Source organism: Columba livia, chromosome 18, assembly GCF_036013475.1.
Source record: "Columba livia isolate bColLiv1 breed racing homer chromosome 18, bColLiv1.pat.W.v2, whole genome shotgun sequence".
In the NCBI taxonomy this organism is placed as follows: Eukaryota; Metazoa; Chordata; class Aves; order Columbiformes; family Columbidae; genus Columba; species Columba livia.
The window spans coordinates 7,117,817-7,145,730 of record NC_088619.1 but is presented as its reverse complement, the minus strand read 5'-3'; the positions used below and the strand labels follow the sequence as shown (position 1 = coordinate 7,145,730).

Here is a 27,914-nt window from a genome sequence, read left to right as displayed (position 1 = left end):
AAGACTGGTTGTCACCTCCCTGCTCTCTGCCACGTGGCTTCTCTTATCCACCAGCACCAGACCCTTCCCAGGATGTGCAGCCCTGATGTCCCCACAGAACAGCCCCCCTCACCGCTGCAACATTCACCACACGGAGCAGCCTCCCCTGCTAGGAAAAGAGGCAGAGTTGGTGTTGGTGGATGCTCAACAGCAGAAGGGTTAAAACACAGCTCTCCACCTTTCTGCTGTTTGTTCTCACTCCACTGTCCATGCCCATGTCAGCCTTGTCTGTCTGCAGCGCCCTGAACAGCAACACAACCACTGCAGCTCTTCCACTGCTGGGTTAATTACACTCACTCATGTAAACGTGGGCTTAGGTGAATAATGGATTTGCTCCAAATTGCAAAGCAGCAGCTATTGTGAGCACTCCTGGCTCTATGGAAACCCTGTATTTCAGGTGTTCCCTTGCACAAATAATGGCCAAGATCCCATTAATAGAGCAAGCAGCAGGAACAAGCAAGGTTGGAGGAGGAGGTGCCTGGCCAGAGACCACAGAAACACGTATGTGCTTCAAAGTTCTGAAAGGCCTTGGTGCAAAGACATCCCAGACTCCAAGACACGCAGGAGAGCTGCACTTGTTTCTCATGTGATGCACATGGGTTAAATGAAGGGATTGGACTTGGCTGCTTGCAGGGAAGAGATGCATCAGATTTAAAAGACGGGAAACAAACTAAAACAGGGATAGGCAGAAGGTGCTCTGCAGAAATGGGTATGGAAACACTTCCACACATAATCTGCCTCTGGTCAAGAGAGCAGTAACCACCCAGGACACCATGGAGCTCCCTCTGGTTTCACAGCTGTCACCAGTCCAAGCTGCCACGATGTTCCTATCGTGGCCTCACAGAGGACAAGGAACCGCCACGAGACATTTCTGAAGCTTTGGGGTAAAACATCCCCTGTATATAACTAGACTGCAGGCCTGGTGGGCACCACCACGTCCAGGCACCACCATACCCCAGAATCCACATCTCATCCTATCACTGAAATAATTAAGAGTAACAATGGCAAAATTCTTTGGGATCCTACAGAATTGAGATTCCCAAAACCCATTATGGAAGCACAGGCAGCACCATGTGGAACTTACAGCCTCCTGTTCTACACACAAGAACAGTACACACCAGGTTCTCAGGTGTTTTTTTTCACACACCATGTCTGCTGTGCAGAGCATGAACATTTATACCCAGGCCTGAAGACGCACAAACACAAGGTCCCACACAGCAGCACAGTGGCCATCTAGAGACTTTGCTCTAGATCCACAGAAGCAGGCAAAGACATGAGGGTAGTGTTTCCACAGGTTTATAAATCTGATAAATACAAGTATAACACCCTGCCCACCACAATGGGGCAAGGGAGAAGAGAAGGGAGTCCCAAAGGTTGCTGATGGAGTGCAGACGTGTACTTGGCAGCTGCAGAATACATGACAGCTGGAGATTTATGCTGACGTGTCAAACAGCTTCTCGATCATCTCCCCCACCTGGTCGACCTGGTATTTGATGTACTTCTCGGGGTTCTTGGTGAAGGGCACGTTGCCGTATCTGCAAAGGAAGACAACATCCAGGTGACAAATGACTGGAATGCCAAGAGATCCACTGTCTCCTCCTCTGCCACAAATCGGCTCCACTCCAGCACGTCCCACTTGAATCTGACAGGGTGTCTTGTTGGGAGCAAGTGACCTGGTTACAGCTGGTCTCCTGAGGTTTGCATGAACAGCCCAGGGTGGCTCAGAGTTTTGTGCTAGCTAGAACATCTGCACTCACCCTGACCAAGGAATCAGGATGACAGCAGACATTCACAACTAGTACAGTTCAGCTTGGGGATGTTTTAGTGTGCCAGGCTGAGAAGCTAAGGCAGGACAGCAGAGAAACACCTCAGCTTGGGCTACTCCAGGGTCCAAAGACCTCAGTAAATCCAAATAAAAGAGGACAACACTGGAAGAAGCCATCACCTGTTCAAGAAGGCACCATAGGTCTCTTTCACAATGTGTTTCTGTGCCCGGCGGATTTTGTCCCGTTGCTCCACGTCTGGGATTGCCCAGGCCTTCTGGATCTTGCACAGCTCCTCCAGCCCATCATTAAAACCCTGTCCCAAAGTAAAACTCAGTGAGTGTCCTGTCTGCAATCTCACAGTTTTTTAATGAATCTGATGTCCTCCACTGCTGATGAGCAACAGACAGATCCCCTCCTTAAGCAGATCCTTGGTCTGCCTGTCCCAATGAACAAGGGGATGCTTTTTACTTCATTTAACACCTCCTTACCTTAAAGCGCTCCTTTATCATCTGCCTCTCCTTATCCTTGAGCTGCAAAAAGGAAGAAAAGAATTTTATATCATGTCCAGAAACATATTTCAAACAGTGTTTGCCCACAGCTCCCCATCCTACCTACTTAGCTTAAATCCCCTCTCTTAAAGTAGGGAAAGAAAGCTGCAGCAAGCAGCACACTCCGCATTCAGCAATTGGCTTTCATCTGAGGTAGATTTAACAAGGGCAAATTTACAGCCGGAACAGACCTAAAAATAGACTTTGTTATGCTTCTAGCCCTTTCTAAGGGAAGGTCTCTGCAAATCCAAAATAGAAGCATCTGCCCAGGTGAACAATATAAGATTAGAGGCAGAGATGAAAAGACTTGTATGAATCTGGGGCAGGGGAAGTTAGGAGGCAGTGCTGCTCTTCATCTTGTCCCAGGCACAGTATTCACCCCGCAGAGCAATATTGGCACAAGATATAAAGAAGGTTTCTGGGAATTTTTGAATATGACAAAGGACAAGATGTTTCCAGCAATCTCTATAATCTCAAAGCCATCCTTGTCCATCCTCTCACCTTCACTCCTGGCTGAAAGACAGGCAGGTTTCTCTCTGAGATGTACTCTGTGACCTTCAACCAACTGCATTTGAAATGAGATAGGAAAGAGGCAAAGAGAAAGAGTTACGTCTCACCAGAACATCTATGTCTTCATCCATAACCCAAGGGCCACCCCAGAAAATGCACACCCCAAAACTTTCAACAGTGACCCCTTCACAAGTTAAATTAACTGCTTGGAAACCAAAATACTTGGCTTTGGTTTTAGACAAGGTTCTGGTTTAGGCTAATCTCTCCCACTGCTCCAGCAGCAGCAGCTCCCAAGGAGCTTTCAAACGGACATAAATAAGGAAGAGCAGAGGACATCGCCTGACCTGCGCTGGTAGGTCTGGATCTGCTGTTCGATGAGCTCCCGGTAAGACCTCTCAGCTGTCTTCTGTGTCACAGCTACCAACTGGATCAACTCAGACCTGAAAGAACAGAAAACCTGCAGAAGCACATGAGCCATCTGCTCTCAGGGCTGCTAGGAGGATGGTAACATTTCAAACCCCTAACAAGGAGATATTTCCAATAAACAGGACCTTGAAATGCATAAATTGGGAGACAAAAGCTACTCCAATTTACTTTCCATTGCCATGCCCTCAGTCCTCCCAAGATGAAAGGATTCTCTGAAACCTAAGGCCATCTCTGATGCTTTATCTTCCACTCTTGTGCAATGCAATGTTTATAATGGTGCAAAGGTTTCAAATGGGCAGTTTCAAGAGTGGAAGACAGAGCAGAGATGAGACAGGTCAGCAAGCAAATGCAATCAATACAGAGCCCTGCTCCAAAACCAGCCTACACTTCAGGGATATCTACCTGGATACACACTTACTTTTCCAGAGATTTCAGAATGTAGTTGTAGTTGTTGTGCAGGAAAATGGCACTCAAAGCTGGGTCTTCATAAACCTTGGATTTACTAAGAAGGTTAAGCTGCAAGTTGCCCAGCACTTTGCCTAAAACAGGGAGAAAGAGAGGACTAAAAGTTTTGCACTGAAACTTCTTGTTACTGACAATCCAAACCGAGTGCTCTGTACTGTTGCTGTGGGCCCACAGCAAAGTGAACAGCACAGCCCCAACGGCACATACAGACAAGGGTGCAATCACATATACTTAACAACTCTAAGAGCCTTAGGCAAATCTTTTATCAGGAAGTCACCAAAATCCCCAGTGTGAACCAACACCTTTGTTGTAAGCGGCAATACCGTTGCCTTCTGTGTTCAGAACAAGTCCCAGGACCAGCATGGGCGATCAGACTCAGCCTGACCATGAAACAGGCTCAGATTCCAAAGAATCTGATGGACCTGATTCTCACTGTACCTGTACAAGGAAGCACTGTGAACTCATCTTGCTATCTCACTATAAAATGCAAGATTTTTAGAGCCCCTTTGGCAGCTCAGAGCTTCTGTGGGGCTGGAGGTGCAAAGCACCAGGTCAGAACGGTTTGAGACAACTGATGACAACCGCTCTGCAGCACAGTGAGCTGCTGCACTGTGTTCTGTCCTGTCCAGCTGTAACAGCCTTAAACTCTCACTTTGATACTTTATCTATCCCTCCCATCAGACTCCAGCTCAAACACAGAAAGATCACATGGCATAAGAAACGCAGCCTGTGCTCTTCACTCAAGAATGAGCCAAGTGAAGGACAGGCACAGAGCAGCAACGGGTTGGTGTGAATACTCACAGATGTAGGTGCTCAGCAGCCGCCTGCTGAACTCTGAGCTGTAACTGCTAGCTGAAGAGCTGGTCTCTGAAAAGAAAAGAGCCTTAGGCCAGTTAACATGCCACAAGGAAGGGGGGTATGTGTGGTCAGCCTGCCTCTATTCAAACAAGCCTCATCCCTGTTGCTATGGAATTAGCGCAGAGCTCCCATAGACAGAGAAATTAGCTCCTGGCTTCAGTGCCAATTGTCAGTGGCTTATCCAGGGTGAGTGTGGAAGAGTTCTGCACCCCTCAGCCCTTGTATCTGCAACAAGTGCTGAGCACCCCCGCAGAAATCTCTCCTTTTCTTCCTAGTGCTTAGAGGATAGAGCCTCGATCAGGAATAGAGTCATTAAACACATCTTCCACGTCCTTTCTCCCACCACCCAAAAAGGCTTTGTAACGCTAGAAATTTGCGATCAGAGAACAAAGAAGCCAGAGCTGTTAACAGCAGGCACACAACAGGAACTGAAACAAGGAGAAGGGCTCTGGGAAGTTTCAGCCATCCCCATGGTTGCTGCGAGGGCCTGCTTTGCTCTGTACGAGGGACTGTGCCAGCTTGGGAGCCTGCCTGTGTAAGCAACGACTCCGGGCTGGCACATGTTCCTCTGTCTATGTCTAAGAGACGGCTTTCTGACCTCAAGGGCTTGTGGGCATGGGTCCCACAGGACACGTGGGTGGCTACCTCCTCCTCCCCGCACCAGAGAGTTTGGCAGTCGGTCCTAGCTCGGGTGGTCCGAGTTCAGAAGCACCCCATGGGAAAGGCCTCGAGGCTCCTGTTGCTGGGAGCTGGACAATGAGGAGCAGAGCGCACACGGGATGAAGCATGACACCAGCTGGGCCAATTTGCCGTCCGTGCCAAAGAGATTCAGCGCCACGGCTTTAGCCTGTTCCAGCTCATGTGACATCCCTCACTGTCTGCTGGTGACAAGCCCTCCCTATTCTCTCCAACCCACTGGCAAGAGTTACTTGCCCTCCCCTTTTTTCCTTTTCAATTGTGTGTTAACTTATTTACCACTCCTGGAGGATAAAGAATTAACATACATCACCAGAGTCCAAGGCAATATGACCAGGTACATGTGGGTAAGTCTGCTTACCTCTGTGATCTAAAGGAATATTGTATGTGTCCCCAAGAACTACAAAGATTAGGCAGAGAGAAAAGGGGAGGGAGGAAAGAGAAAAAGAAATGCAAAGTGCAAAAAGACAGGTTAGAGACCACCATCCCTTTGAGAACAAAGCAGATATTAACACAGAGCAGCCACAGCTACACAGGAGAGCAGGCAGGAGTCCCTTCAAGGCCACAAACGGAGCTGGAGATCACAGAGGAGAGGCAGAGTCTAACCAGAGTCCCAGCTTGAGCACAGCTAGATGCTGAGCAGATTATTGCTGCTGCTGTTATATTCTGACCAGAAGATGTGGCAGAGAAGGGCAGCACAGCCTAAACTAAAGCTGACTCAGCTGGACCAGCCACCCTCACTCCAGTACAGTCACAGGGGACCAGCCCAGTGACAGATCTAAAGCTCAATGACCAAGGCATTCTCCTCTCCTGATACCACAAAGTCCATGAGCAATAAACACCATCCCAAGGGTATGTGGTAGGAGCAAGTGTGGGAAGGCGAATGTGGAAACTCTCTGCATCCCCTGGAGTTCTCCAGATAACCAACTACGTGGTCATGGCAAATCAGAGGACAAGACAAACCACAGGGTGAAGGACAGGAGAAGAACAAGCTCATAGTGCATGTGGAGGTTTGATCTTTTTAGGGGAGACATCCAGACAATTTGGGGAAGGAACCGCATGCCCAAGCAAACCCCATGCACATATGTACCTTGCGATGCCAGCATGGCACCTGCTGTCTCCTGAAAATCCAACAATTGCTGTAGGAAAAGGATGGCCTGGAAGCAAGGGAGGGAGGTTATGAGTAACCAACATTGCTTCTCCTATCTCCGGTATTAAGGATCATGAAGGACCACTTGTTCCTCCACACTTAAGAGCCTTCTAGAAACAAACCACTACACTCCTTTGGGTTGCTGGGTTTTACACACAGTCACATCATGGCTTAGCAAGGGTAACTAGCTAATCTCTCCATGGAAGCCAGTTAATTGCCCTTCCAAAACTAAGACAGCTTAACTTAAGACATTTCCCTACTGCTCTTTCTAAAACCATTTCAGAAGTTGTTTTTCACAAAGGATGGTTCAACTCTTCATCACATACATTACTGGTGAGTTCATGAACTGTCCCATCTTTTGGCATATTATATTCCTTGTCCGGATCATTCTAAGAAGGGAAGAGAGAGACATAAGGTAAGCATGTAAGAAAATTAAAGTCATCTACAAGACAACTGCTGCTGCAAGTGAGCTGTAGGCTTGTCTATCATCCTCTCTCAACATACTCAGACCCAGTGCTCGCAGTGCCATCTCCTGGCACTCAGAATGGTAGTTCAGCGTGTGAGCATCAAATGCTCAGCTCACCTACCAGGCAGTGCATTCACAGTTTAACTTGAGTCCTCCAAAATTTTTGAAGCCAGCAATTTTTCTTCCTTTTTAAATAGGATTAAATTCTGAGATTGACTTGGTATCTGCAGAGGCCTGGAAGCTCATGGCAATTTATTTGTAGCATGCCCATTAAAGGTCTTAGGCAGAGGTCTCCTGTATTTGAAATCAGCACCAGGCATTTGGTATTTGCAGCAAAGTGATGCAGCAAGCACAGGCCTGCTTTACAGTCAGAAACTATGTGGCCTTGTGGAAAGCAGAACACTAAATTTGGGGTGCTGCTCAGCAAACCCCTCTGCCAAGCCTGCTGCTCTTGCTAAGAGAGACCACTGAGGAGAATCCTACCTTAATGTTGTCTGCAAACTCTTCCAGGGCCTTCGCACCGGTGGTCTCCATGGAAGTGATCAGCCCCGGCAGCTTGTTCTTAGTGCCTGCTGCAGTTCCCTGGAATAGTCCCATATCAGAGATCAGAGAGGGAAAACAAACAGTATCTGAACTTCCATTCAGCACCTACCTTCCCTGATCCTCTAGCCCAGCATCTCATTCTCAGTTCTCCATGTGCCAGGAAAATATTTAAAACACCATCTACAACGTGTGAAATTCTGCATTCCTCAGCCAGTCAGGATGAAAAGATGTTGTGACCCTAACAGTTACCAGAATATTTCCTCTAATGCAGTACCTGATACAGGAGGTTGGTGCATCAAAGTCACCAGCTGGAAGCAGATGGAAAGGCCATATTTGATACCTGGAGAACCTTGTGGCATGGTCTAAGCAGGCTGTCCTCAGAGCAGCCCATCTTCCAGAATTCAGCAAGCAGAGTCTAAACTAAGCTCAACAGGGATGAAACACCACGTATACAACAGATTAATGTAGATGGTCCATCACCAGGTCACGTCTTGAACTGAAAAGAACTGCTTGAGATGCCAAGTTGCTGGTTCATCACCACTGAAAGGAGCAAGCTGCATTTCTGTCACTTCCAGCCCATGCTGGAGGGCAGAAGCTACACATCTTTCTTCAAAGACACTGTGATCATTCCTTTCAAAAAGTTCTCCAGACAACCCAAGCCACAGAACCCTCTCCAGTCCCATAACGCTTACCTGCAAGACCTGGTCAAATTCTGGCTTCATCTGCTTGAGATGTTTAAGGATGGGGAAGATAGTGAGCACAGCCGAATAGTCGTGTCGGATGATGGCTTTTCGGGCAGCTGAGACAATGTTGTCACCCTCCATGATCAAGTTATCTAATGACTCCTGCAACAAAGCCAGAGAGTCAGAAGGAAGCAGGACAGCTTTTGCCCAAGCAGCACAAGGGGCTCAATGCAGGACACCAGTTAATTATGCTAATTTAGGTGATGGGTCATTTGTGTTACCCAGTGAGAGACTGAGCAAATGTTCTTCAGGGCCTGTGCAGGCCCCTGTTCCCTGGAGGAAAGTCCTAGCACTGGTGGTATGCTTGGGCACCCACAGCAGGTGGTGGAATCCACATCCTCACAATGAAGAGGAAGGGAAAAAGACCTTGTGCATACCTTTTACAAAAGAAGCCAAGCAGAGAGGCTCAACTGACCTGGATGAGAGAATCAAAGGTCTTCTTCTGGTGGTGTTCTGGGACGATTTCTGTCAGGAGCTGGTATTCGCTCTGGGCCAGTTTGACAAAGGCACTAACGCAGTGAATGTACGCATCGATCTCAATGTCGAAGACGTCATCCCTCCCTGTAAGGGCAAGATGGCTTTGAGAGAGAATAAAATTCACACTGAGCTTCCAGCAGCTCCGTCCACTCTAAGGCCTTGGTTTACACAAGGAGCACAAGGTTCCTCTGGAAAAGGTGATTCTGGCTTTACACCCATCCTTGTGTGAGAACAAGAGTCATCTTCTCACCAAACCTTTCCCCTGGGTTTGTGCATGGGAAGCTCTGCATACCCTGCAGGAGGGAACGTCAACTGCAGCTCAGGAAATGGGCTCTTTCAGCTCTTTCCAGCCTCCTGACAGAAGGCAAGTTTGGAGCTCTTCTGGGATACAGGCTAAATTTAATCAAGGGCTTGAACACAGAGTACTAAACTCAGGAAGGTCTGAGGTGAATTATTCAACATCTCTGCTTGTATTTTTAGAATTCCTTATCTCCATCTGCCATGCAGATGAAGAACATCCATTTTGCATCAATCTTTCTGGGAAATCAAGGCTGTCCTCGTAGGCAGTGTCTTCCCACAGGCAGAAACAAAAGATAAAACCCAAGTAGATGAACACTGAAATCCTGCAAAGCAGGAATATCACCACAGCTAGGTGAGCTATCTGCCACACAACGCTGCATCTAAATGCAAATACTGGGGTTGTAGCGTACAAATATCTCAAAGATCCAGCAAAGAACCTACGTGGTAGGCGTGAGAAGTGCTGGTGTGACACAAGGGCCCACAGCAAGTCATGCCAACCACCAGCGGGATGTGTCAGCGGGACAGACACAAACAGATTCACACCATCCTGCATTACTCAGATCCCTATAGTAACTACTACAAAACAGCAAGATTACACACAGACCTGCTCTAAGACACAGGCTGCTGCTGCTTCCCTCCTCCCAGAAACAGCTGCATCTTTGGATGGAGAAAGAACCAGTTCTTTCCTACACTGACAGGTCCCCACTCAGGTTGATCTTTTAAAGGTTATAGTCAGCAGGGGGACAAACGTGACATGGTTTTACAGACTGCCTATGGTGGACAGTGACCCACTGTATCACATGCTGTGCGTGATCCATTCCCTGTCTGCTTCGCTTCAGCACCAAACAAGCCAGTAGCTTCCTATAGGGAAGTGTCCTTCAGCAAGGTGGCCACCAGTCATTGCTTGGACAAAGTTGGGGTTCCCTGTTTGAGGGCTTGGGGTGCGTGTGATTAGTAGAAGTGAATTCTACTGAGAAGAGCCAGAGCTTCATAGCCAGAGAAGGCCAATGCTCCAGGACTGCCCATGCAGATGAACAGCCGCTGGCTACAAAACTACTGTGACACATGCTGAAAAGAAGGGATGTTAGCCAGCTTGTTATGAAGTGACAACATGGTACTTACCCGCGGCCGGCCCATGCTTGTCGCTCAAGGTATCGCAAAGGTGTTTAACTCGTAAGTCATGCTCATGACCTAGTGAGATGTCAGCCGGCACAAACAGAAGGCGCAATTTATCCAGGGCTGTTATAGCATGGATGCTCACACTGGCTGGAAGCTGCTTCAAGCTTGGCTTATTTGACCTGATGGACACTTTTTTCCCTAGACAGTCCCAGGAATGCTACCTGACCAAATCCCTTTGTCGGGCTCTGTAGCAATAGCAACCCTTTGAAACCTGATGAGAAGTGCAAGTTAAGTCATTTGTTGGGCCACAGGAGTCCCTTGAATCCTCTTGCCATAAGTTCTGAATGGGATAGCAGGTACCAAAGTCCAATTTGTACACAGAGCCATTACGAATCCAAACTCAAAGTCCATCTCCTGCTCAGCACTGAGAATTTTTTTTGCCCCAAAATGAGTGATTTAGTCACCATCTGGGATTTAGTAGATTACAATGCAGGTGCTGAAGAGATCTGCTTTGGAAGCCTACATAGCAGGAGACAGAAAGGTCTTACAGATGCTTTGAAGCAAGTGACCTCTTCTCCCTTATCTGGTACAACCTCTATGAGCAGAGGAGAGCAGATTATGGAAGATGACCATTTATGTAGGTCTCCATGGAGAAAATGTTCTGGCACGATGCACTGAGCTAGCTGTGGTCTGACACTTCAGCATCAGGTTTGGAAAGGTCACCAGGAAACTGAGTATCTCCAAGTCCAGGCAAAAAGAAAAGAGAACAGAAACACCACAAGCAGATGTCATCAGAGCAGAGCTTCCATTAGCCAGGTGGCTACGGTGGGTCAGCTGCTTGAAAGTAACATTGCCCTCCACCTGTACTCATGTTTATGGGGACTTTGATATTCAGACATGAAATTCAGAGAAGCAATTTGGCCCTCCAGCATCTCCTTGGTTCCCCAAGGATAGCTGTACCTGTCCATTGCTGTCCACCAAGCACTAGGCTAATGGAAGTCCCACCTGGAAAAGCAAGGCTGATACACAGAGAAACTCAAGGGTGAAGTAGCTAGAGCTGTGATTACCTTCCATAGGAATGAGGTTAGAGGCCCCCTTTTTCCCATCTAGACCATGCTGAGAGTACTGTTTCAGAAGGTTCTGAGCCTTACGGATCGTGCCTGTCACCAGAGCCAGAGAGAAGAGACAAGAAGACCTAGAAAATGAGTGAAAGAAAACAAACCCAGAACACCAACCCTCCACCAGCAAGCCACCTGGGCCCAGCAAGAGGATGCTGGGCACCCATGAGCATGCTCAGTGCAGGAACATGAACCCCAAACTCATGTCCAGGTGTGTGGATACAAGGGCATTTCCAGACTGTTTCCCTGCTTTGGTGGGGGGAAGGCAGGAATTCCAGCCAGGGTTACAGAATCAGAGAGTGCTCAAATCAGCTTGGTGAGGTGGGATGGCTGGGTGAGAAAACACAATCAGAGGAGGGAAGCAACAAAGCACCCTCCCCTGTAAGGGTTTTATTTAAACTGGTGCTCCGCATCCAAGCATCCAGGTTTGCTGTGTCCCTCAGCTGCGGGAGCAGGGCTTTGCAGTACAGACAACTTCTGTCCAGCAGCACACTCCCTGCTCCCCAGAGCCACAATCGCAGCAGAAAAAGGTGCCCTTCCCAGGGGTACTTTCTGAGCATGCTCAATATAGACCCATCAGAAGCCCCACAGCCAAGCCAAGGACTGATCTCTGGCATTACAGGAAGCAATAAAAGGGTGACAACCTCTGGGCTCGAGAGAGCAATCACAGCAGCAATTCCCATCACAGCAATCATAGAATAATAGATGCTGCCCACCCATGCCTAACTTGTATTAAGTCACCCTAATCCCCAAGACATTACTCTTCTAAGAAACTGCAAATCAATTAAAACCATGGAAAAAAAAATAACACTGGGTTAAAAGATTTATACTTAACACACAAAAAAACAGACAGAAGGGAACAAAAGCCAATGCTGGATATACAGCTAGAAAGCACAAAACAATGCGTTAATGTGACAACTGGAGACTAAGCACTGTTTCCACATTAAAAGGTTAGTCGTCATGCAACAAGCTACAATTATCACAATCACATGGACACCCTCTCACAGCAGAATTTTGCAGTTGCCTGCGCAACAGGGAACAAAGTTTTGGGAAGGTAGAAAGAGTTTCTACAGGAGACACAGATGAAACCAGTAAATGAAGAGGGATCTGAGAAATAAAAATGCTGCTGCCAAAATTAAGAATTGTTCTTTTGCTTTAAAGTAATAAATACTTCAAGCACATAGAAAATCTCTATTTCTACCAGTGACTGTGAGCCACAGCACAGCCTGGAAATGAGTGTGGGCTGCCCAAATGCTAAGGACTGTGACCCTGGTGGGAAACCCACACACTGCTGTGGAACAGCACCCCAGGGTGCAGGATGGCTTCATCCTGTAAAGCGATATACAGCAGGGGGAATGAGACTTCACATCCCCCAGACAGGGCATCTCTAACGGGGAAAAACAAGGAGAGCAAAGTTCCCACTGAATTACCAAGACTAAACACCCTTGCTGCACTGATTGTAGCTTTTGCCACATGATCAAATGAGAGGGCTCTGCCACTTCCAGGCTTCCCAATGCTCTTCACACTTCCACTTTATCATTAGCTACTTTCAGAAATCTTAAGAGTTTGGGCACAATAGTAAGTTCCTCTGAGCAGGCAGGGTATAGCAAGTTCTAGAGATGCACTGAGCTTGCTTTTCCTGCTCTTACCATGGCCCAGCTGCTGCAGAGCAGCTCAACCCAGGTACTGTTCTACTAGTTCTTTCATCTTTCCCACTTGCTTTCAAGCATCCAGGGGAAGAAAAAAGAAAAAATAAAGAGGGTAAATGGGTGTGAAAACCAAGCAGACAGTCAAACTGCTGCTGCTGTCAATAGAATCTCACTTCACAGGTATGTGGTGTGTGTCTCCACAGCCCACCCTGACAGCTGCTGCTCAGATGAGAGCAAAAACCACCTCTGCTGCATTTTATTTGCGTAAGCACAATTACCCGTGTTTACACTGACACACACTGAGCTTCACAGGCATCACTCCAGTGCTGCTGTATCCCCCCTACTTAGCATTGCAATTAGGCTTTAATGGATTCCAGTGGAAGCCAAATGCTTTTGTTCCATGATTGTTTTCCCCTGTTAGGCAGCTCACAAACCAAATGGGATGGCATTTCAGCTACTAATGAAATCATCACATCCAAGCCAGGCAGTGATCAATATGGGAAGTGGGAAGCAGGAACAGGCTCTTTATCCCGCCACACACAGACTCCACAGCCTGCCTTCAGGTAGCACCTCGGGGCTAGGTAAACTGGAAAAGGGCTTGAAAAGAACCTCCAAACCCCCCTCAAAGTCAAAAATCACCTGAAACTTTTGCTCCTGTGGCCCAGTTATTAAATTAAGTAGCTTTTGGGCATGTATGAGGCACAGTCTTCCAAGTCTACGTTGTGCTCCTGTTTGTCTATTCCATTGAGAGTTTTCTAACCACGGAGAAGGGCAATGCATCCTCTTTTCTGAAGCACCAGCTGCTGGAGTCCATACAAAACTGGCTAAAACTCCCTGGCTTTCGCTTGTAGGCAGCCAGACTGGGTGCCCCACCAGCATCTTCCAGCCCTGTCCTCCCCAGCAATGCAGAGCTTCTGAGATACCTGCTGCTCTCAAGCCAACAAAAGTGCACTGGGTCTACAGGCATCACAAAGAAGCGACTACCTTAATATTTTATGTGCATTTGTTTGCAGCAAGCTGATTTGGGAACCTGAATACACTTGCCTTCTGAGACAGACTGCTGCCATTTCAAACAGAAAACTACTAGGAAAAAAAAAAGCCCACTTCATCAGTACAACATGACTTGGCAAGTTGCAGTTAAGAGAAGGCAACTCTGCATCTCCAGCAACCAGACTTTCAACTGCATGTTGTAACAACATGAGATGATACAGAGTACACCAACAAATGAAACAATAATGAAGAGATAAAGACCCTCTGAAACAATACACAGACATGTATTGATAGTATGTTCTCCAAAATCCAATAGAGCACCAGGAGAGAGGGGGGTTTTTCTGCCTTGTTACCCTGTTCCTAATGCCTCACCTTCCTTTTAGCTATAGCCTCTCTTGCTCTCTACTTTGTGGGTAAACAGGTCATAGCACATCAGATTTAGTTTGTTATTTACTCCTTGCAACAGGTTAAAGTGTGCATTGGGGTGTGCGCTGGGATATTCTTCCTTAAGGACTAAGGAAATCAACTCAGTTATTGGAACAATAAGAAAACGCCAGGTCTGAAACACCTTTGGTTGGACTGGACTTTACTTACCAAAGCAATAGCACAGAAGAAGAAAAAAATATATAAATCTTTGTCCATAATTGAACAAAGGCTAAAATTGGGGAATTAAACACTGAGATGAATATTGCTACTGTGTCAGAAGGTGTTAGACCTCCACTTCATGAGCTGTCCTTGAAAGCTGATAGAACTGCAGAAAAAACAGTGAATCTCTGCTCAAAGACTATTTTTCCCATATTTAATTTCACTTTAGTACAATCTAGTAGCCAAAGAGATGGCCAGTGTATGAGGTTTAATCACCCCCATTCTTAAAGAGCTACAGTCTGGTTCTCTGTACTTGTTCACAGAAGACTGGAGACAAATTAGCCACTATTTTTTCTTGAGATTAACAATACCCGAATAGATGATTTGAAACGCTCTTTCCTTCAGACACCGTCAGCTCTAAGTGCATTCAGACTGTGCTCTGTGCTTCTACCTGGCCCATCGCTCAAACTCCAGCTGAACTGGACAAAAAGAGGCAAAAATCTTCTGGCAAATCTACAGGAGAGACATTCACTGTGACAAGTAATTTTGGATGCTCAAATGCATCCATTTTGTAGGATCCTCATTTGTAAGGAACAAATGCTTGAGGGCTCCTTTCTCTACTCTCTATGTGAGCATCCAAGATCTGAGACAAAGTAAAAAAAAATCCTAGAGATGTTTTTTAAATGTACCTTCATCCCTGAGTAGTTCCTTACAGCACAGGGAAGATGTTTCCATTTGCCAGGCTGCTCAGAAACATTTGCCAACCATGCGGACTTCACAGCAACCAAAACCTGGGGATCTTTTCAGCATCAGGCGATACCTGGAAACTGTGGACCAGATTTGAAGCATCCACAACCTGAGTTGCTCATGGCTCAGCTACAGATCCCCACCTGGCATCTTTCCAGTAGAGAAAAATTAAAATAAGTAATTTTTAGCTATTGTAATCATGCTCTTGGGCAGAAGTCACTGTTCAGGAGCTGAACACAAGTGACTGCCATCATGCTTAGGAGCAATTTTAAACACTGTTTTTCCGCCATATGCAGCATAGCTAGTTCTCCTCTGCAGAAGGATATTGTCCTTACATGTCTCCCAACACTGGAGACAAATTATTATGCAAGTAACTACCTGCCAAACTCCAAAGGAAAGCCAAGTGTGAGGTGAGACATCTTCTTGTCAGGGGAAAACCCACTTTGTGTATCAGCTCTCAGGAACAGCTCCAGGGCACAGCAGCAATGGCACAGATTGATTTTAAAAAAACAGAGGGGTGATCTCTGGATGTCACAGACTTCTCCAGGCAGTTCTCCCTCTCCAAATATCCCAGGCACACCCTCTGCTTTAGCAAGAAGAGGCCCAGCAAAGCCTCTCCACACACAGAATTGAAGAGAGAGAGCAAGCACCAGGGCCAGCACACGCACACATAGACACACATTACCTGGGATGAGGACTGCATTCACATCAGGGTTATAAAAATAAACACAACAGAATTAAAATGGGTATTTACTTTCCTCCCTTTGCCCATCCCATCCGTTCCCTACCCCTACCCACATTTCTTACTATTCTCCTGAACCCAGTTAAGAATATTTGGACAACACACACACAAAAAATACTGAGGTAGGAGAGTATGTGCAAGGCAAACACACAGAAATACAAACTTTTCTGACTTCCATCATTATTACAGAGGAGACAACAGCGTGCTATGACACACAGAGGTACAATATTGCTGTGCTCCCACTAGATGGCACATTTCAGAGACGGGAACTCTAGTTCTGCGCTTGGTACACTGGAGTAACCGGCCTCAACAGCTACAAAAATTGCAGCAAAACTCCATTATGAGGAGAGGTGGAATAAACCACCAGTCACATCCATGACTCTTCAAGAGGTAGATCAAGGCAACAGCTTTAACAGTCCTTCCAAAATTCAGAAAATTTCAGTTGTTATTTCTGAAGGCATCTACCTAGTCCCCATCTCAGCCCTTGATGAGTTTATTTCCTAGCACAAGAATTTATTCATAACCAATTATTAAAGTGATGTGTTTTATCAGATATGAGTTTGATCTTGCTGTGGCACAGGCTATATTCCATATTCCAAGGCTGAGGACAGGTGTTCTCAGATCATATCCTTTTACAGCCCTCTCAGGTCTCTTTTTACTTCCCTCCTTTGTTAAGGCAACAGCCTTTTCTCTCCCTGTACACAAGACCCCTCTCCTCCCTTTACATAACCCAAAGAATAGACCTGATGACTTGACAAGGGGAGACAGAAAATGTCTGTACTCTCATTGCTGAATTCAGGGCAGAGAAGAGGTGCTTATCTCTGAAATAACACCCCTACTCCTGTCCTAAAAGCACATTTTAGACACAGAGGCTACCTCGGCAGCGAGAAGGCCTGCAGATACACATTCAATACCCAGACAAGCGGACGGACAAGACAGAGATCCCCCTTGCAGGGACTCACCTGGTCTCTTGATCGGCTTCTTGGTGGGGGTGTCCTTCCTTTTGTTCTGAATGGCAGGGGAATAGGGCACCCCCGAGGAGGAGCTGCTCTTACGGAAATGGTCTTTCAGTCCCTTGATGGAGCGGTCGAGCTGGACCGAGCGGATTTGGAAGTAAACAGTCATGAAATCTAAGGAGACAATTAAAAAGCAAAATTGTAAGCAAAACTGGAACACTAAATGGTTAAATAAACCTTTCCTGAAACACTCTGTGCCCCTAAGGGGAATTAGTAGTGCAGACCTAGGGCTCAAAGTAAGTGGTTTTCTCTCCCAGAGCCTCTCCTATTTTTCTCCAAAAACTTTTTCTTCCTTCCCTTGCAGTATTCATCCCATCCTTCCCATGAAGGGGATTAAATTAAGTCTGTGCACCACTACCAAGAGCACATCAGTTGTAGAACTGACGGGAGACGTTTAACAATTCAAGCGCTCAGTTTCTTCATGAGATACTTTACACACTTCTCTGGATTCAGGGCACTCAGGAAGTAAATGAGGTGTCCATCATTTGAAAGCAAATAAAACTGGCTAAACAAAATACGCTATATAAGCTTGAGCTGCCTTTGATCATGGCAAAATTCTTAAGGAGCTTTCAAAGATGTTCGTCGTGCTTGCTAAGCACAGTAATCCCCACTCAGAAGCCAATCGTTGAGGTCGGGGATGATTCCAGGAGGTGTATGTGAAAGTACAGGATTCCTGTAACAAGTCCACAAAGTCATTCACTCCCAAAGGAAAAGTTAAGGGTTATATAGAGTTAATAGAAGTTACAGAGAGCATAAAGCTATATGCAGATTTTGATGCTGCAGAGAAGTAGAGACACGTACTGACTGAAGAAAGTCTTCTGTGCTGCTTTCCCCACACCCTTGGTCACATTTAATGCAAAAAGTTGTGTTCATAAATAGTGCCCAAAAAGGAATAAGCGACCTGTGGCTTGCACGTTTATAATACCTGAGCACTAGATAGTTGCAGCTCCATCAGAAGGCATTAGAGATGCAAGTTAAATGGATTTCTGCTACAGGACAGACTACGCATTAAGTTAATTTGTGCTTTGTTTACACAGCTTTTGCTCTCAACATATCCAGCAGCAGATCATTTTATTCAACTGAAAAACTACACTTGAGTCTTACTACAAACGCTGAAAAAACAAACCAAAACAAAAAAAAACAGGATCTCAAGGTGATTGAAAGGAGACTGAACTAGTCACCTGAAAGGAGCCACTAAGGCAGTCCCTAGTTTTGCTAGTGCTGGTAGCTACCAACAGCAGCACTACTAAAGGTTTATTAGTCACAGCAGCACCTGAGCAGGGGCTTCACGGAGGAAGGAGTGTGATCTACAAGCCAAGCTGTGCAGTGCTACACAACCCCCAACACCCTGCTTTTGCTCTCAACCACACACAAGCCGTGGTTGGAGAGTGCTCACCTAATATAAAATGTCAATGGAACAACATGCAGCACTACAAACCTTGATTCCTGCCGTTTTCCACCAGCCAGCCAGAAATGCGGATGACGTCGTGCAGGACACTCTCTGGGAGATGCTCCAGAGACATCTCCTCCTGTGTCTCCATTTCATCGTCCCCGCTGATCAGGTCCAGGATGAGAATGGGTGGGACTGGCTTGGTGTGTCGTGTCATCAAGCTGCGAAACTCGGACTCCAGAGACTCCTTGCCCCTCTCAAAGAGGGATTTCTGGCACAAAACAGAAGGAGGACAGAGGAGCACAGGGCTTCTGTAATCACCCATGAGTATTTCTGCACAAGAACATATTTTCTGAAGTGTTTCTAACCACTGTCAAGTGGTTTGTGCTTCAAGCTCCAGCAAAGCTTGTAACTAAGAGACATTTAAAGTGAATTAAATAAAAAAAAGCTTGGGAGTTGCTCAGTTTTCAAGTGGGATTTAAACACATCTCCCACTCTGCTCAAGCAGTTGAAGGGTTGACAAGAGCTAATCAGGAGGACATTAAATCAGCTCCACCACACGTGCAAGATATGCTTTCAGGAGTGCAGTGCATAAAGAGAGCAAAACACCATGAGCAGAAATGCTGCCGAGTGTAGACTTAAACAGAAGCCAAAACAATTGTTTCTTCAGCTGTGCCCACACACCTTTTTAAGCAGGCAGCAAGCAGCTGCCAGAGAAGAAGCAGCAGGGCTGTGTCTGTCCCTGTCTCACCCACGCCAGGTTCCAGACCCACGACCTACCACACGGTTTAACTCTGGGCTGTCCGGACTATTGTCCTGGAAGTATTCTACCGCCTTCTGGATTTTGTCCATGCAATTCAAGTATTCCTCCAGCCTCCCAGTGGGGCTGAAAATAAAACAAAAAATAAAATTAGTGCCCCAAGAAGAAAGAAGGTACCAAGAAAACACCAGACCGAGCTCAGGGTAAAAATAGCGAATAAAATTGCAGTTCCCTTTTCTTCAACTAGGAAGGGATCATGGGACTCCCTTTTGCCTTCACTCAGTGCCACAGCAGAACACCCAGTCCACACAGCAGGTGCAGAAGTACCAGGGATTGAGCAGCACACAACTACCAGCCTTGCATTCCTCTCCCAGTCAGCCCCTAATTGGAAGGCAGAGGAAGCTGCACATCCCACCCCAGACAACAGCCGTCCCAACACCCTCCCACAGACTAAAAGGGGTTCCAGAACAGTTCCGATTCATCCTGGATGCAGCAACATCAACAGGGCAGGAAAAACCTGTGGGAAAAGCGTAAAGGAAAGAAAAGAAGCCACCAGCGCTCATGAGATTCATATGGCAGCATGCCTACAAAACATGGAAGAGATGCCAGTGCAGAGTTCGAGAAAACTTGGCCCTCTGGGGGTTGCTGAAGGTCAAGTCAGGAGCTTTACTGTGGAGCGATGGTGGGAAGGGTACAAGGAACATTATGATGAGCATGTGGTGTCAGCTCCCCTGCCTCTGTCCCAAAGACCAACAGGATGAAGCTCCCCAGCAAGATCCAGCTGTTCAACTCACCCTTCCTTTATGATCTTCTCTGTGTCCTTAGCCACATGGTAGTAACTGATGACATGATCCAAGCAGGACAAGGTCTTCTCCACATTCTCCTGCAAGCGCTGCAGGTTCTCCGTCTGTTTGTGGACAGGGATGATGGAGTTCTCCAGCTTCATCAAACGACTTTCAAAGGAGGAGAGGATAGAAACCTACACACCAAGAGAGAAATAGATGTGAGGACATCCTTCCACATGGATCCATGCAGTAGGGGAGCAGTTAGAGCAGGGCAGTCAGGGACCTTCAGGTCCCAGCTTCTCATTTTGGACTCTGCTACCAATTTGCCATGACTCCTTAGGTGGGCTGTTTAATCCCTCTATGTCCTAATTTCTATTAATAATCACAAAACAGACCACCTGCCACACAGAGGTAAGCCAAGGTTGAACTAAAGGTTTCTAAAGTGTGAGGATAATGTTCCAAGCAGCACTAAGGAGGACCAAAATGTTATTCGACAGCAAAAAAACAAATCCACAGGAACTGCCTGGAGATGCCCCAGATAAAACGAGCCACAAAAGCATAAACCAGCAGCCACCTTCCTCCATATCACCAAGACCCACATGAGATGCACAACATGAAGGCACAGGACCTGTTTAGTGTGAACCTTCATTTCCATCATAGACATTTAGTCATTAAAAGAGACTGTCACATCGCTTCTGAAAGGTAGAAAAATCTTAGTAAGCTCATAAAGGGCACTTTAATGTCATCTCTTCTAGGCGAAAATGAAATTCTTTCAAGACTCACCCTCATATTTTCCATGCTTCTCAGGGGTGTCTATGACATTCTTAAAGCACTGAGCCCGAGACTGGACACAGTACACCAGCTGAGGGCTTACAAGCAATTAGAGCACAATAATTACTTTCTACCTCTTAAACAGAACACTCCCAAAATAAAACTCCAAATGAGGCCTAACTTCATGAAGCAACAACTTGATGCTGTTGCACAAACTAGTCTGGGGTCTATTAATGCCTCTTCCCAAGAGAGAGGACAGGCTGTAAAGAGACAATGAGATGAGCCCAACAGCTCATTTGAGCCCACACTCCCCCGCAAGACAACTGATGAATGTTTTAGTACTAAACTTTTCTACTTTGCCCAGTCACTGAAATGTAAAACACAGATGCAGAGCAAGCGGTTCATTAATCTGCATTCCTCAGATGGGCACAATGACAGCCTTGAAAACAGATTTTCCTAAAAAAAAACCAACCAAACAAACAAAAAAACAAAAGAGTAAACCCAGGCCCAACATTAGGCTGAACTTCAAGGACCACCTTACCATGTTCTTTGTAAGCTGGTCACTCTTCTCAAGGCTCTCTTTGATAAAGGACAGAGTTTCTTCTTCCTGCCAGTAGGATGAAAACATAGACTGCAATTCTGAAGAGTAAGCATTTAAGGCACTAAACATTTTTACATGTCCCGCTAAACACTGCAGCAAACCACGTTTGCTCTGATGCTGAGGCCACATTTTAATAAGCCACCTCTTAGCAGAAATCATAGCAATTGGCCCAAGGTGAGAGGTACATAATGCAATGACTGAGGTTTTTATGGATTACTCTGGTACCCCAAGCCCATGAGCCTTAGCACACTCAACTCACAGCACAGTATAATATTAGCACTTTTACCACAAGGACACACCGGCTCAGACCATGTTTCCCTGCCATAACACAAGCGTCACACAAGCACCATCCCACCAATAGCTGTGAACTCAAGTGGCCAACACAAAGTGACCACCAAGGCCTGTTTTTAAGTCACCAAAGCCTGGAGATGGAGGGGGAACAGCAGCCTGCTGCTCATGGGAACCCCCAGAAGCCATCAGGCCACAGAAGGGGAAATAGAGAACAGAGACACCCCTTGACCCTGAAAACCAGGGCCCTACGGTCTGAAAGGTACCCAGGGGTGCTGCCAGACCCGGAGCGGGGTGACCAGGCCCGCAGAGCACCCCGGGCCGCTCCCGGGGCCGGTGGGGACAGCAGCTCCCGGACCCGTCTCCCAGGCAACGAGTTGGGCTTGCGGGCCCCGACCGTGCCTGCAGTGGGTTCCCAGCCCAGCCACACCTGCTTGAGCTTTCCCTCGATCTCCCTCCTGCGGGCCGACACCTCTTCGGTGGGGATCATCCTGCCGCAGGGCGCCGGGACCGCGCTCCGCCGCTCAGTCCCGCTGCGAACACCGCCTCCCGTCACCGCCGCGGCGCCATCTTGGGAGCGGCGGGACACACCGCGCACGCGCAGCTGGACCAGCGGCCATTCAGGGAGCGGCCTCCGCTTAGTAGGGGCCGGGCGGGCACGGGCCGGGCGGCGCATGCGCTGCTGGCCCCCGGGAGAGACGTGCGGGCACAGCGGTTGTGGCGGCGGCCATGTTGGGGTTCTGTGGCGGGTTCCAGTGTGGCAGCTCCTTTTCCTCAGGGGAGGGCGGGCTCCCCAAGCCCGGCATCCTCGGCACGGCCTGGGCGAGAGCGACCGCTCCAACCCCAGTGTCAGCGACGTCCCCCCTTGTCCTGAGGCGGTGTCCAAAGCCACCCAGCTTTCCCCCCTGCTGAGCTGCTGGGGTGCACACCTTGGAAGAGAAACGGGGTGTGGAGGAAGATTACAGGGTTTTAGGCCCAAGGAAATTAAATAAACTTGAAAGTGAATTATGGAAATGTAGGCATTTGCAGGAACGCAAATCACTGTGCCTCTGTTTTGTATCCATTCTCCAGAAAGAAAGGCTACACCACAGGGAATCACAGAGTCACATAGTAGTTTGGGTTGGAGGGACCTTCCCAGTTCCCCCAGTGCCCCCTTGCCATGAGCAGGGACATCTTCACCAGCTCAGGTTGCTCAGAGCCCCGTCCAGCCTGGCCTGGGATGTCTCCAGGGATGGTTCATCCACCACCTCTCTGGCCAACCTGGGCCAGGCTCTCACCACCCTCAGGGCAACAATTTCTTCCTCATGTCTGGCCTGAATCTCTTTCCTTTAGTTTAAAACCATCACCCCTTGTCCTTTCACAACAGACTAGAAAGTCTGTCCCCATCTTTCTTATCGGCCCCTTTTAAGCACTGAAAGGAAGCCACTCTCTTCTTCCTGCAGCGGCAGTGGGGATGGCTGAGTTTATCACAAACTGGGACAGTTATGGGGCTCCACACCCCCATAAACCACAACCAGCCCGGAGCAGGGAGCTGCTTTTATCAGCACAAACAGTGCCAGCCTCCCGCCGCCTCGTCCCGCTCCAAGGCAACTCTCCTGCCGTGCAAAGGGACTGGCGCGTTCCCATCTATCTTCCCCTTGTCAAACCACCCTGGGCTCTGGAAAGGAGCTGAAACAGCCCCAAAGGGCCTCTTTTGTTTGACAACTTCAGCATGTTTCATGATCCACCTTATCACGCAGCAAACAGCCGTGCCTGGGCTCTGGCTGCAGCGATGCATAGCCAGAGCGCTGTGTTTTCCGTGTGTGACATTGCCCGGCCGCGGCTGCCAGCCTGTGTTTTATGGGCACATCTGCTAGAGACAATACTGTCCCATGGGTATAAGAGAAGATCCCTTTCCAGGGTCAGCGCCCAGAGCTTCTTGTGCTTTTCCCCACTGGGCTGGTCTGATTGGGAAGGGTTTTTTATCCTGTTCAGCAGAGCCACCTTATTATTGTTAATAGCAATCCATGCTCTTTCTGCTAACACTCACCCCCTCATTCAAAGGGCAGCCAGAGCCAAAAGGAAATCTCCCCTTGCTGAGCCTGGGGAACAATTGCGTGTGCTCCCCTGGATAGTGTTTTATATTTCCTGAAAAGTCAGTGAAAAAACTTCCTCGGCCCCTCATGGGGTGACTCAGCCCTCAGAGCAAAGCAGGGAGCTGGGATAGAGGCACCCAGCCAATGTCCCAGCTGCCAGGTGGAGTATAAAGGGCAAAAAAATGTTCAGAAAGTCAGTTTGCCAATAAATAATGTAAAAACTGACAGAGTCTGTGCAAGCATGAGATGCAAAGCAGGGCAGCAGGAAAAAAACTGTCTTGCTGGTCAAATGCAAAGACTTAAAGCAGCCGGGGTTATTTCTGGCAAAATGAAAAAGAAAGAGTAGAAGCGCTGCAGCTTGAACGTGTGTTAAAACACAGGGCAAAAAGGTGCAAAGCACGCTCAGGAGCTCCAGGCTGTAGTACCCCAGCAGCTCACTACTGGCTGTTGGTCCAGCAGTGGGTGCAGCCGGTAGAACAGCAATTTCAAGACAATCCTGGTCCTGCTGCGTTCCCGCCGGTCACCGCGGCCGTGCCGCTCTTCCCGCCCCGTGAACTGCCAGCGTCAGTGTCCCCGCGGGCCCCAAGGAGCCGCTTTCTGTGCCAGCGGATGAAAGGAGGACGCGGTGACTCAGCAGCGTGCAGGAATGCTGAGTCGCACTTTGCTTCTCCCTCCGTGAGGCAGAACAGGGAGAAAAAGCCCCTTTTTCTCCTTTGGAAAAAGGATTTTCATCCAGGTGGATGCGCTCACCGTTAGCATGGGCACTGGAGAAAAACACAGCCAACGTGGCTGAATAAGGATTGCATCCTCAGTGCGATGCTCAGACAGGGCTTTGCTGCACTAATGAGTCCCTTTTACCAGGCAAAGCTGGATCTAGTGTTCCAAAACTCAATATGTGGGATCAGATTGGAGCTGGACACCTTTGGGGTGTTGGATGTGGGATCTGAACAACATCGTAGCCCTGTTGTTCAGCAACGGGAGCTTTTGCCACCACAGGCATGAGGAAGTGGCTCATGCTTGCAGGGACGTGACAGTCACTTCTCTCTGGGGACAAGGTGTTCAGGGCATTGGTCACCCAAAATGCTTCAGGAAAGAGAATTGACCTGATTTGCAGGTGGGGAAACTGAGGCAGAGAGAGGCTCTGCCTTGCCTGCTCAGGGCTTGGCTCCAAGTCACAGAAAAGACCCAGATTTCCTTCAAATCCACGTTTCAACTGGCTGCCTTAGTGGTGGTGGAGGTCTTTGCACAAAAGGTGTAATCTTGACAAGATTCGGATGAATTCAATTAATAATAGTTCTCAAAGCAGAGACTTTCTGTCCCCTACATCGTGGTTCGGTACTGCTCACCCCAGGAGCAGTTCCTTCTTAAAAAATAGTCACTTTATTGCAAAAAATGAATTATGCCTGTCCCTGCCTCCCACTGGTGGGGTTAATCCTGTTCCTGCACGGAGGGGACAGCAGGGATGTGACGGGGCAGCGGCGCTCCCCACGCCGCGGGAGCCGTCTGTGAGGCGGCGAGGACGAAACAAGATTAATACAACCAGGAGGCTCTGACGGGGCTTTGCATTTGATGTGGGAGAGGAGAGAGATCAAGAGTATGGAGGAGCCGGGATTAACATAAAATTACAAAACTTTCATTATGGGCTGAGGGGCTGTCCCGGGCTGCATGCCCCCGCGGCGTGACCCGGGCTGTGACAACGTGTGGGAACACCGTCGCTGGTGGCACTGCCCTCGTCTCCTCCCCAGCTGCAGCCTATTCTCTCTCCCCTTGGGTCAGCCGGATAGAAAAAGGCGGTTAATCTTCAGCCAGAAAAAACATGAACTCTGAGCTTGCTGAGAAGTCCCCAACTTTCCCTTCCGGGTGGGGATAAAAGGGGAGAGTCCCCAAAAGAGGGAGTCAGCATGCAAGGACAGCACAGGGTGCACCGAGGCGCTACCGTGCCGTGAACTTGAAGGAATGAGACCAGGAACCAAATCCACCAGAGTACTTTGCCTCCCTGGTCACATCTCCAAGCCCCACTGGTTTCGCTTTGATTTTGACCTGGGCACAGAGCATCGTCATGGGCCGTAGGGATGCACAGTGCTCCTGGAAAACCGGGTCTGTGTGGGACAGGGGTTGGTGTTTGGGCTTCTGCAGCTTTCCAGTCTTTCCCATGCGGCACTGCTGCTCCAGGAAAGAATGCAGCATGGCAGAAATTGTACTGAAACAGCACCCAAGCAATTGCCTAACAGGGGATCCCTCCATGACTTCCTGCTCTTTGCGGGAAGGGGGCTTATGGGGATTGGGGTCCCTGGAATGCTGGTCCCAAAAGTCCCTCCTGAGCCCCATCTATCACAGACACAAGCTGTGCTCTACCTCCCTCCGGCTTTATTTGCAGAGGGAATTAAGGACCCGCTGGGAAAACCTCCCCTGGACTCTGATAACTGCCTGTGTAGCCAGCTTTAAATGGCTTTTTGTAAATGAATGACCAGGATTAACGAGGTTCCCCTCGTCACTATTTACTTAGTGCTCTGCTGGAATGGGGGGAACAGGACAGAGACCCCCCCTCCTCCAGCCCCTGTCACCACCACGGTGCCATCTTGGGAGCGTCAGGACACACTGCGCATGGGCAGCCGGACAGACATCCCCCTTGCAGGGACTCACCTGGTCTCTTGATCGGCTTCTTGGTGGGGGTGTCCTTCCTTTTGTTCTGAATGGCAGGGAAGCAGGGCACCCCCAAGGAGGAGCTGCTCTTACAGAAATGGTCTTTCAGGCCCTTGATGGAGCGATCGAGCTGGACTGCGTGGATTTGGAAGTAAACAGTTGTGAAATCTAAGGAGACAAAGTAGGAGCAAGATTGTAAGCAAAATTGGAACACTAAATGGTTAAATAAACCTTTCCTGAAACACTCTGTGCCCCTCAGAGAACTTAGTAGTGTAGACCTAGGGTTCAAAGTACGTGGTTTTCTCTCCCAGAGAGAAAGAAAGAAAGAAAGAAAGAAAGAAAGAAAGAAAGAAATTAAAAAAGAAAGAAAGAAAGAAAGAAAGAAAGAAAGAGAGAAAGTAGGAAAGAAGGAAAGAAAGAAAGAAAGAAAGAAAGAAAGAAAGAAGGAAAGAAGGAAAGAAAGAAAGAAAGAAAGAAAGAAAGTAGGAAAGAAAGAAAGAAAGAAATAAAGTAAGACAGAAAGAAAGTAGGAAAGAAAGGAAGAAAGAAAGAATGTAGGAAAGAACTCTCCTACTCTCCTATTTTCTTCAAAAACTTTTTCTTCTCCCCCCTGCATCTGGGGGGATCCACTCACACACCCCCACATCTCCCAGCCTGGCCAGTTCCATCTGTAACCCCTGGATATTTGGGGCTTATTTCCGTGTTGCCCCAAGTTGGGCTATTGCCCAGATACAGACACCAAAGGAGGGTGTTTGCTTTGGGTCTCTAAAGTGAGTTTCTCACTGTCCTGATAGAAGTGAAAAACAAAAAGAAAAATCTCCTGACGTGAGATGGCCCTAATGCTCCAAACCTGGAAATAAATCACCTCAAGGAAAAAAAAAGCCACCACCACAAAGAGCAAACAAATCCAAACCAACAGCCTTTGAAAAGAAATCCCCACGGCCCTGGTGCTTGTTTGCAAACCAGCCAAGTTTCGACCTTGGCACGACGTGGTTTCCCAAAGAAGGAGGCAACGTTGGCACTGCTCCGGTGGCTCAGCCCCTCTGCTGTGGGGGCTGGATATGTCCTCCCAATCCACAGGGGCTGATTCCCGTGGCATGAGCTGGAGGAGCAGGAGCCCTGCGGCACTGCAGCCCCCTACCTGGGCACACCTCAATGGGATGAAGGGGATGAGGAGGAGGAAGGGGCAGCATGCCGAGCGTCTCCTCGTGACGGCATTTACGCAGAGGCCGTTGCATTGTGGCTTGGGCAAGCAGCCACTGGTGTTCCCCCCCGCCGCAGGGCAAGCCTCAACCTGCCAGCATATTGTGCTGGCTGTGCCACCGGGAACGGCCGCTGGCAACGGCCCACAGACCCATCCTGGGCTGCCTGGGGCACGGAGGGGAGCTTTGCTGGATGGGCTCCCTTGTGCCCCCATGCATAGCCCAAAAAACATGACTGAAAGCACAAAGATGCGGATGTGCTCCAAAGGTGCTGCCCAGATAATCAGGGTCTGGTCCATGTCAGACCACCCCCGCCTTGCCCTGCCTCAGTTTCCCCATCAGGACACTATAAGACATCCGAGCTATACGAATGCTGCTGGGCTGTACTAGCAGTGCAAGGTCACTGCTGGAAAGGCAGAAAAGGGGCTTTGCCCCCTCTCTGTCCC

At 48.2% G+C, this 27,914-nt stretch overlaps 1 protein-coding gene across 14 annotated transcripts; it reads right to left on the bottom strand.

The window, feature by feature from the left end:
• Positions 1–1,319: 1,319 nt before the first annotated feature.
• EXOC7 (exocyst complex component 7) lies at positions 1,320–22,208 on the bottom strand. Of its 14 annotated transcripts, none has more exons than XR_010467032.1 (22): positions 21,979–22,208; positions 21,201–21,266; positions 19,898–20,082; positions 19,124–19,229; positions 18,392–18,614; positions 16,900–17,067; positions 15,881–15,892; positions 11,174–11,266; positions 10,110–10,178; positions 8,626–8,771; positions 8,160–8,312; positions 7,408–7,506; positions 6,785–6,847; positions 6,399–6,465; positions 5,670–5,708; positions 4,556–4,621; positions 3,708–3,828; positions 3,208–3,320; positions 2,855–2,918; positions 2,294–2,335; positions 1,985–2,118; positions 1,320–1,574 (listed from the first exon to the last, which is right to left on the bottom strand). XR_010467032.1 is itself a non-coding variant. In XM_065034724.1 (22 exons), exons 1-22 carry the CDS (start codon positions 22,036–22,038, stop codon positions 1,472–1,474), a joined length of 2,175 nt encoding a protein of 724 aa, XP_064890796.1. In that variant the 5' UTR covers positions 22,039–22,208; the 3' UTR covers positions 1,320–1,471. The 14 variants fall into 14 exon arrangements, 13 of the variants coding, with proteins under 13 accessions (XP_064890796.1, XP_064890798.1, XP_064890800.1 ...); XM_065034724.1 differs by having other exon boundaries at positions 3,208–3,303; XM_065034726.1 differs by lacking the exon at positions 5,670–5,708 and having other exon boundaries at positions 3,208–3,303.
• Between the last annotated feature and the right edge of the window lie 5,706 nt (positions 22,209–27,914).

Coding starts and splice junctions, on each gene's coding strand:
- EXOC7 (XM_065034724.1), bottom strand. CDS start 22,038: ATGATCCCCACCGAAGAGGTGTCGGCCCGCAGGAGGGAGATCGAGGGA. Junction 5,709..6,398: donor TGCCATGCTGGCATCGCAAG/GTACATATGTGC, acceptor TAATCTTTGTAG/TTCTTGGGGACACATACAAT. Junction 2,119..2,293: donor TGATAAAGGAGCGCTTTAAG/GTAAGGAGGTGT, acceptor ACTTTGGGACAG/GGTTTTAATGATGGGCTGGA.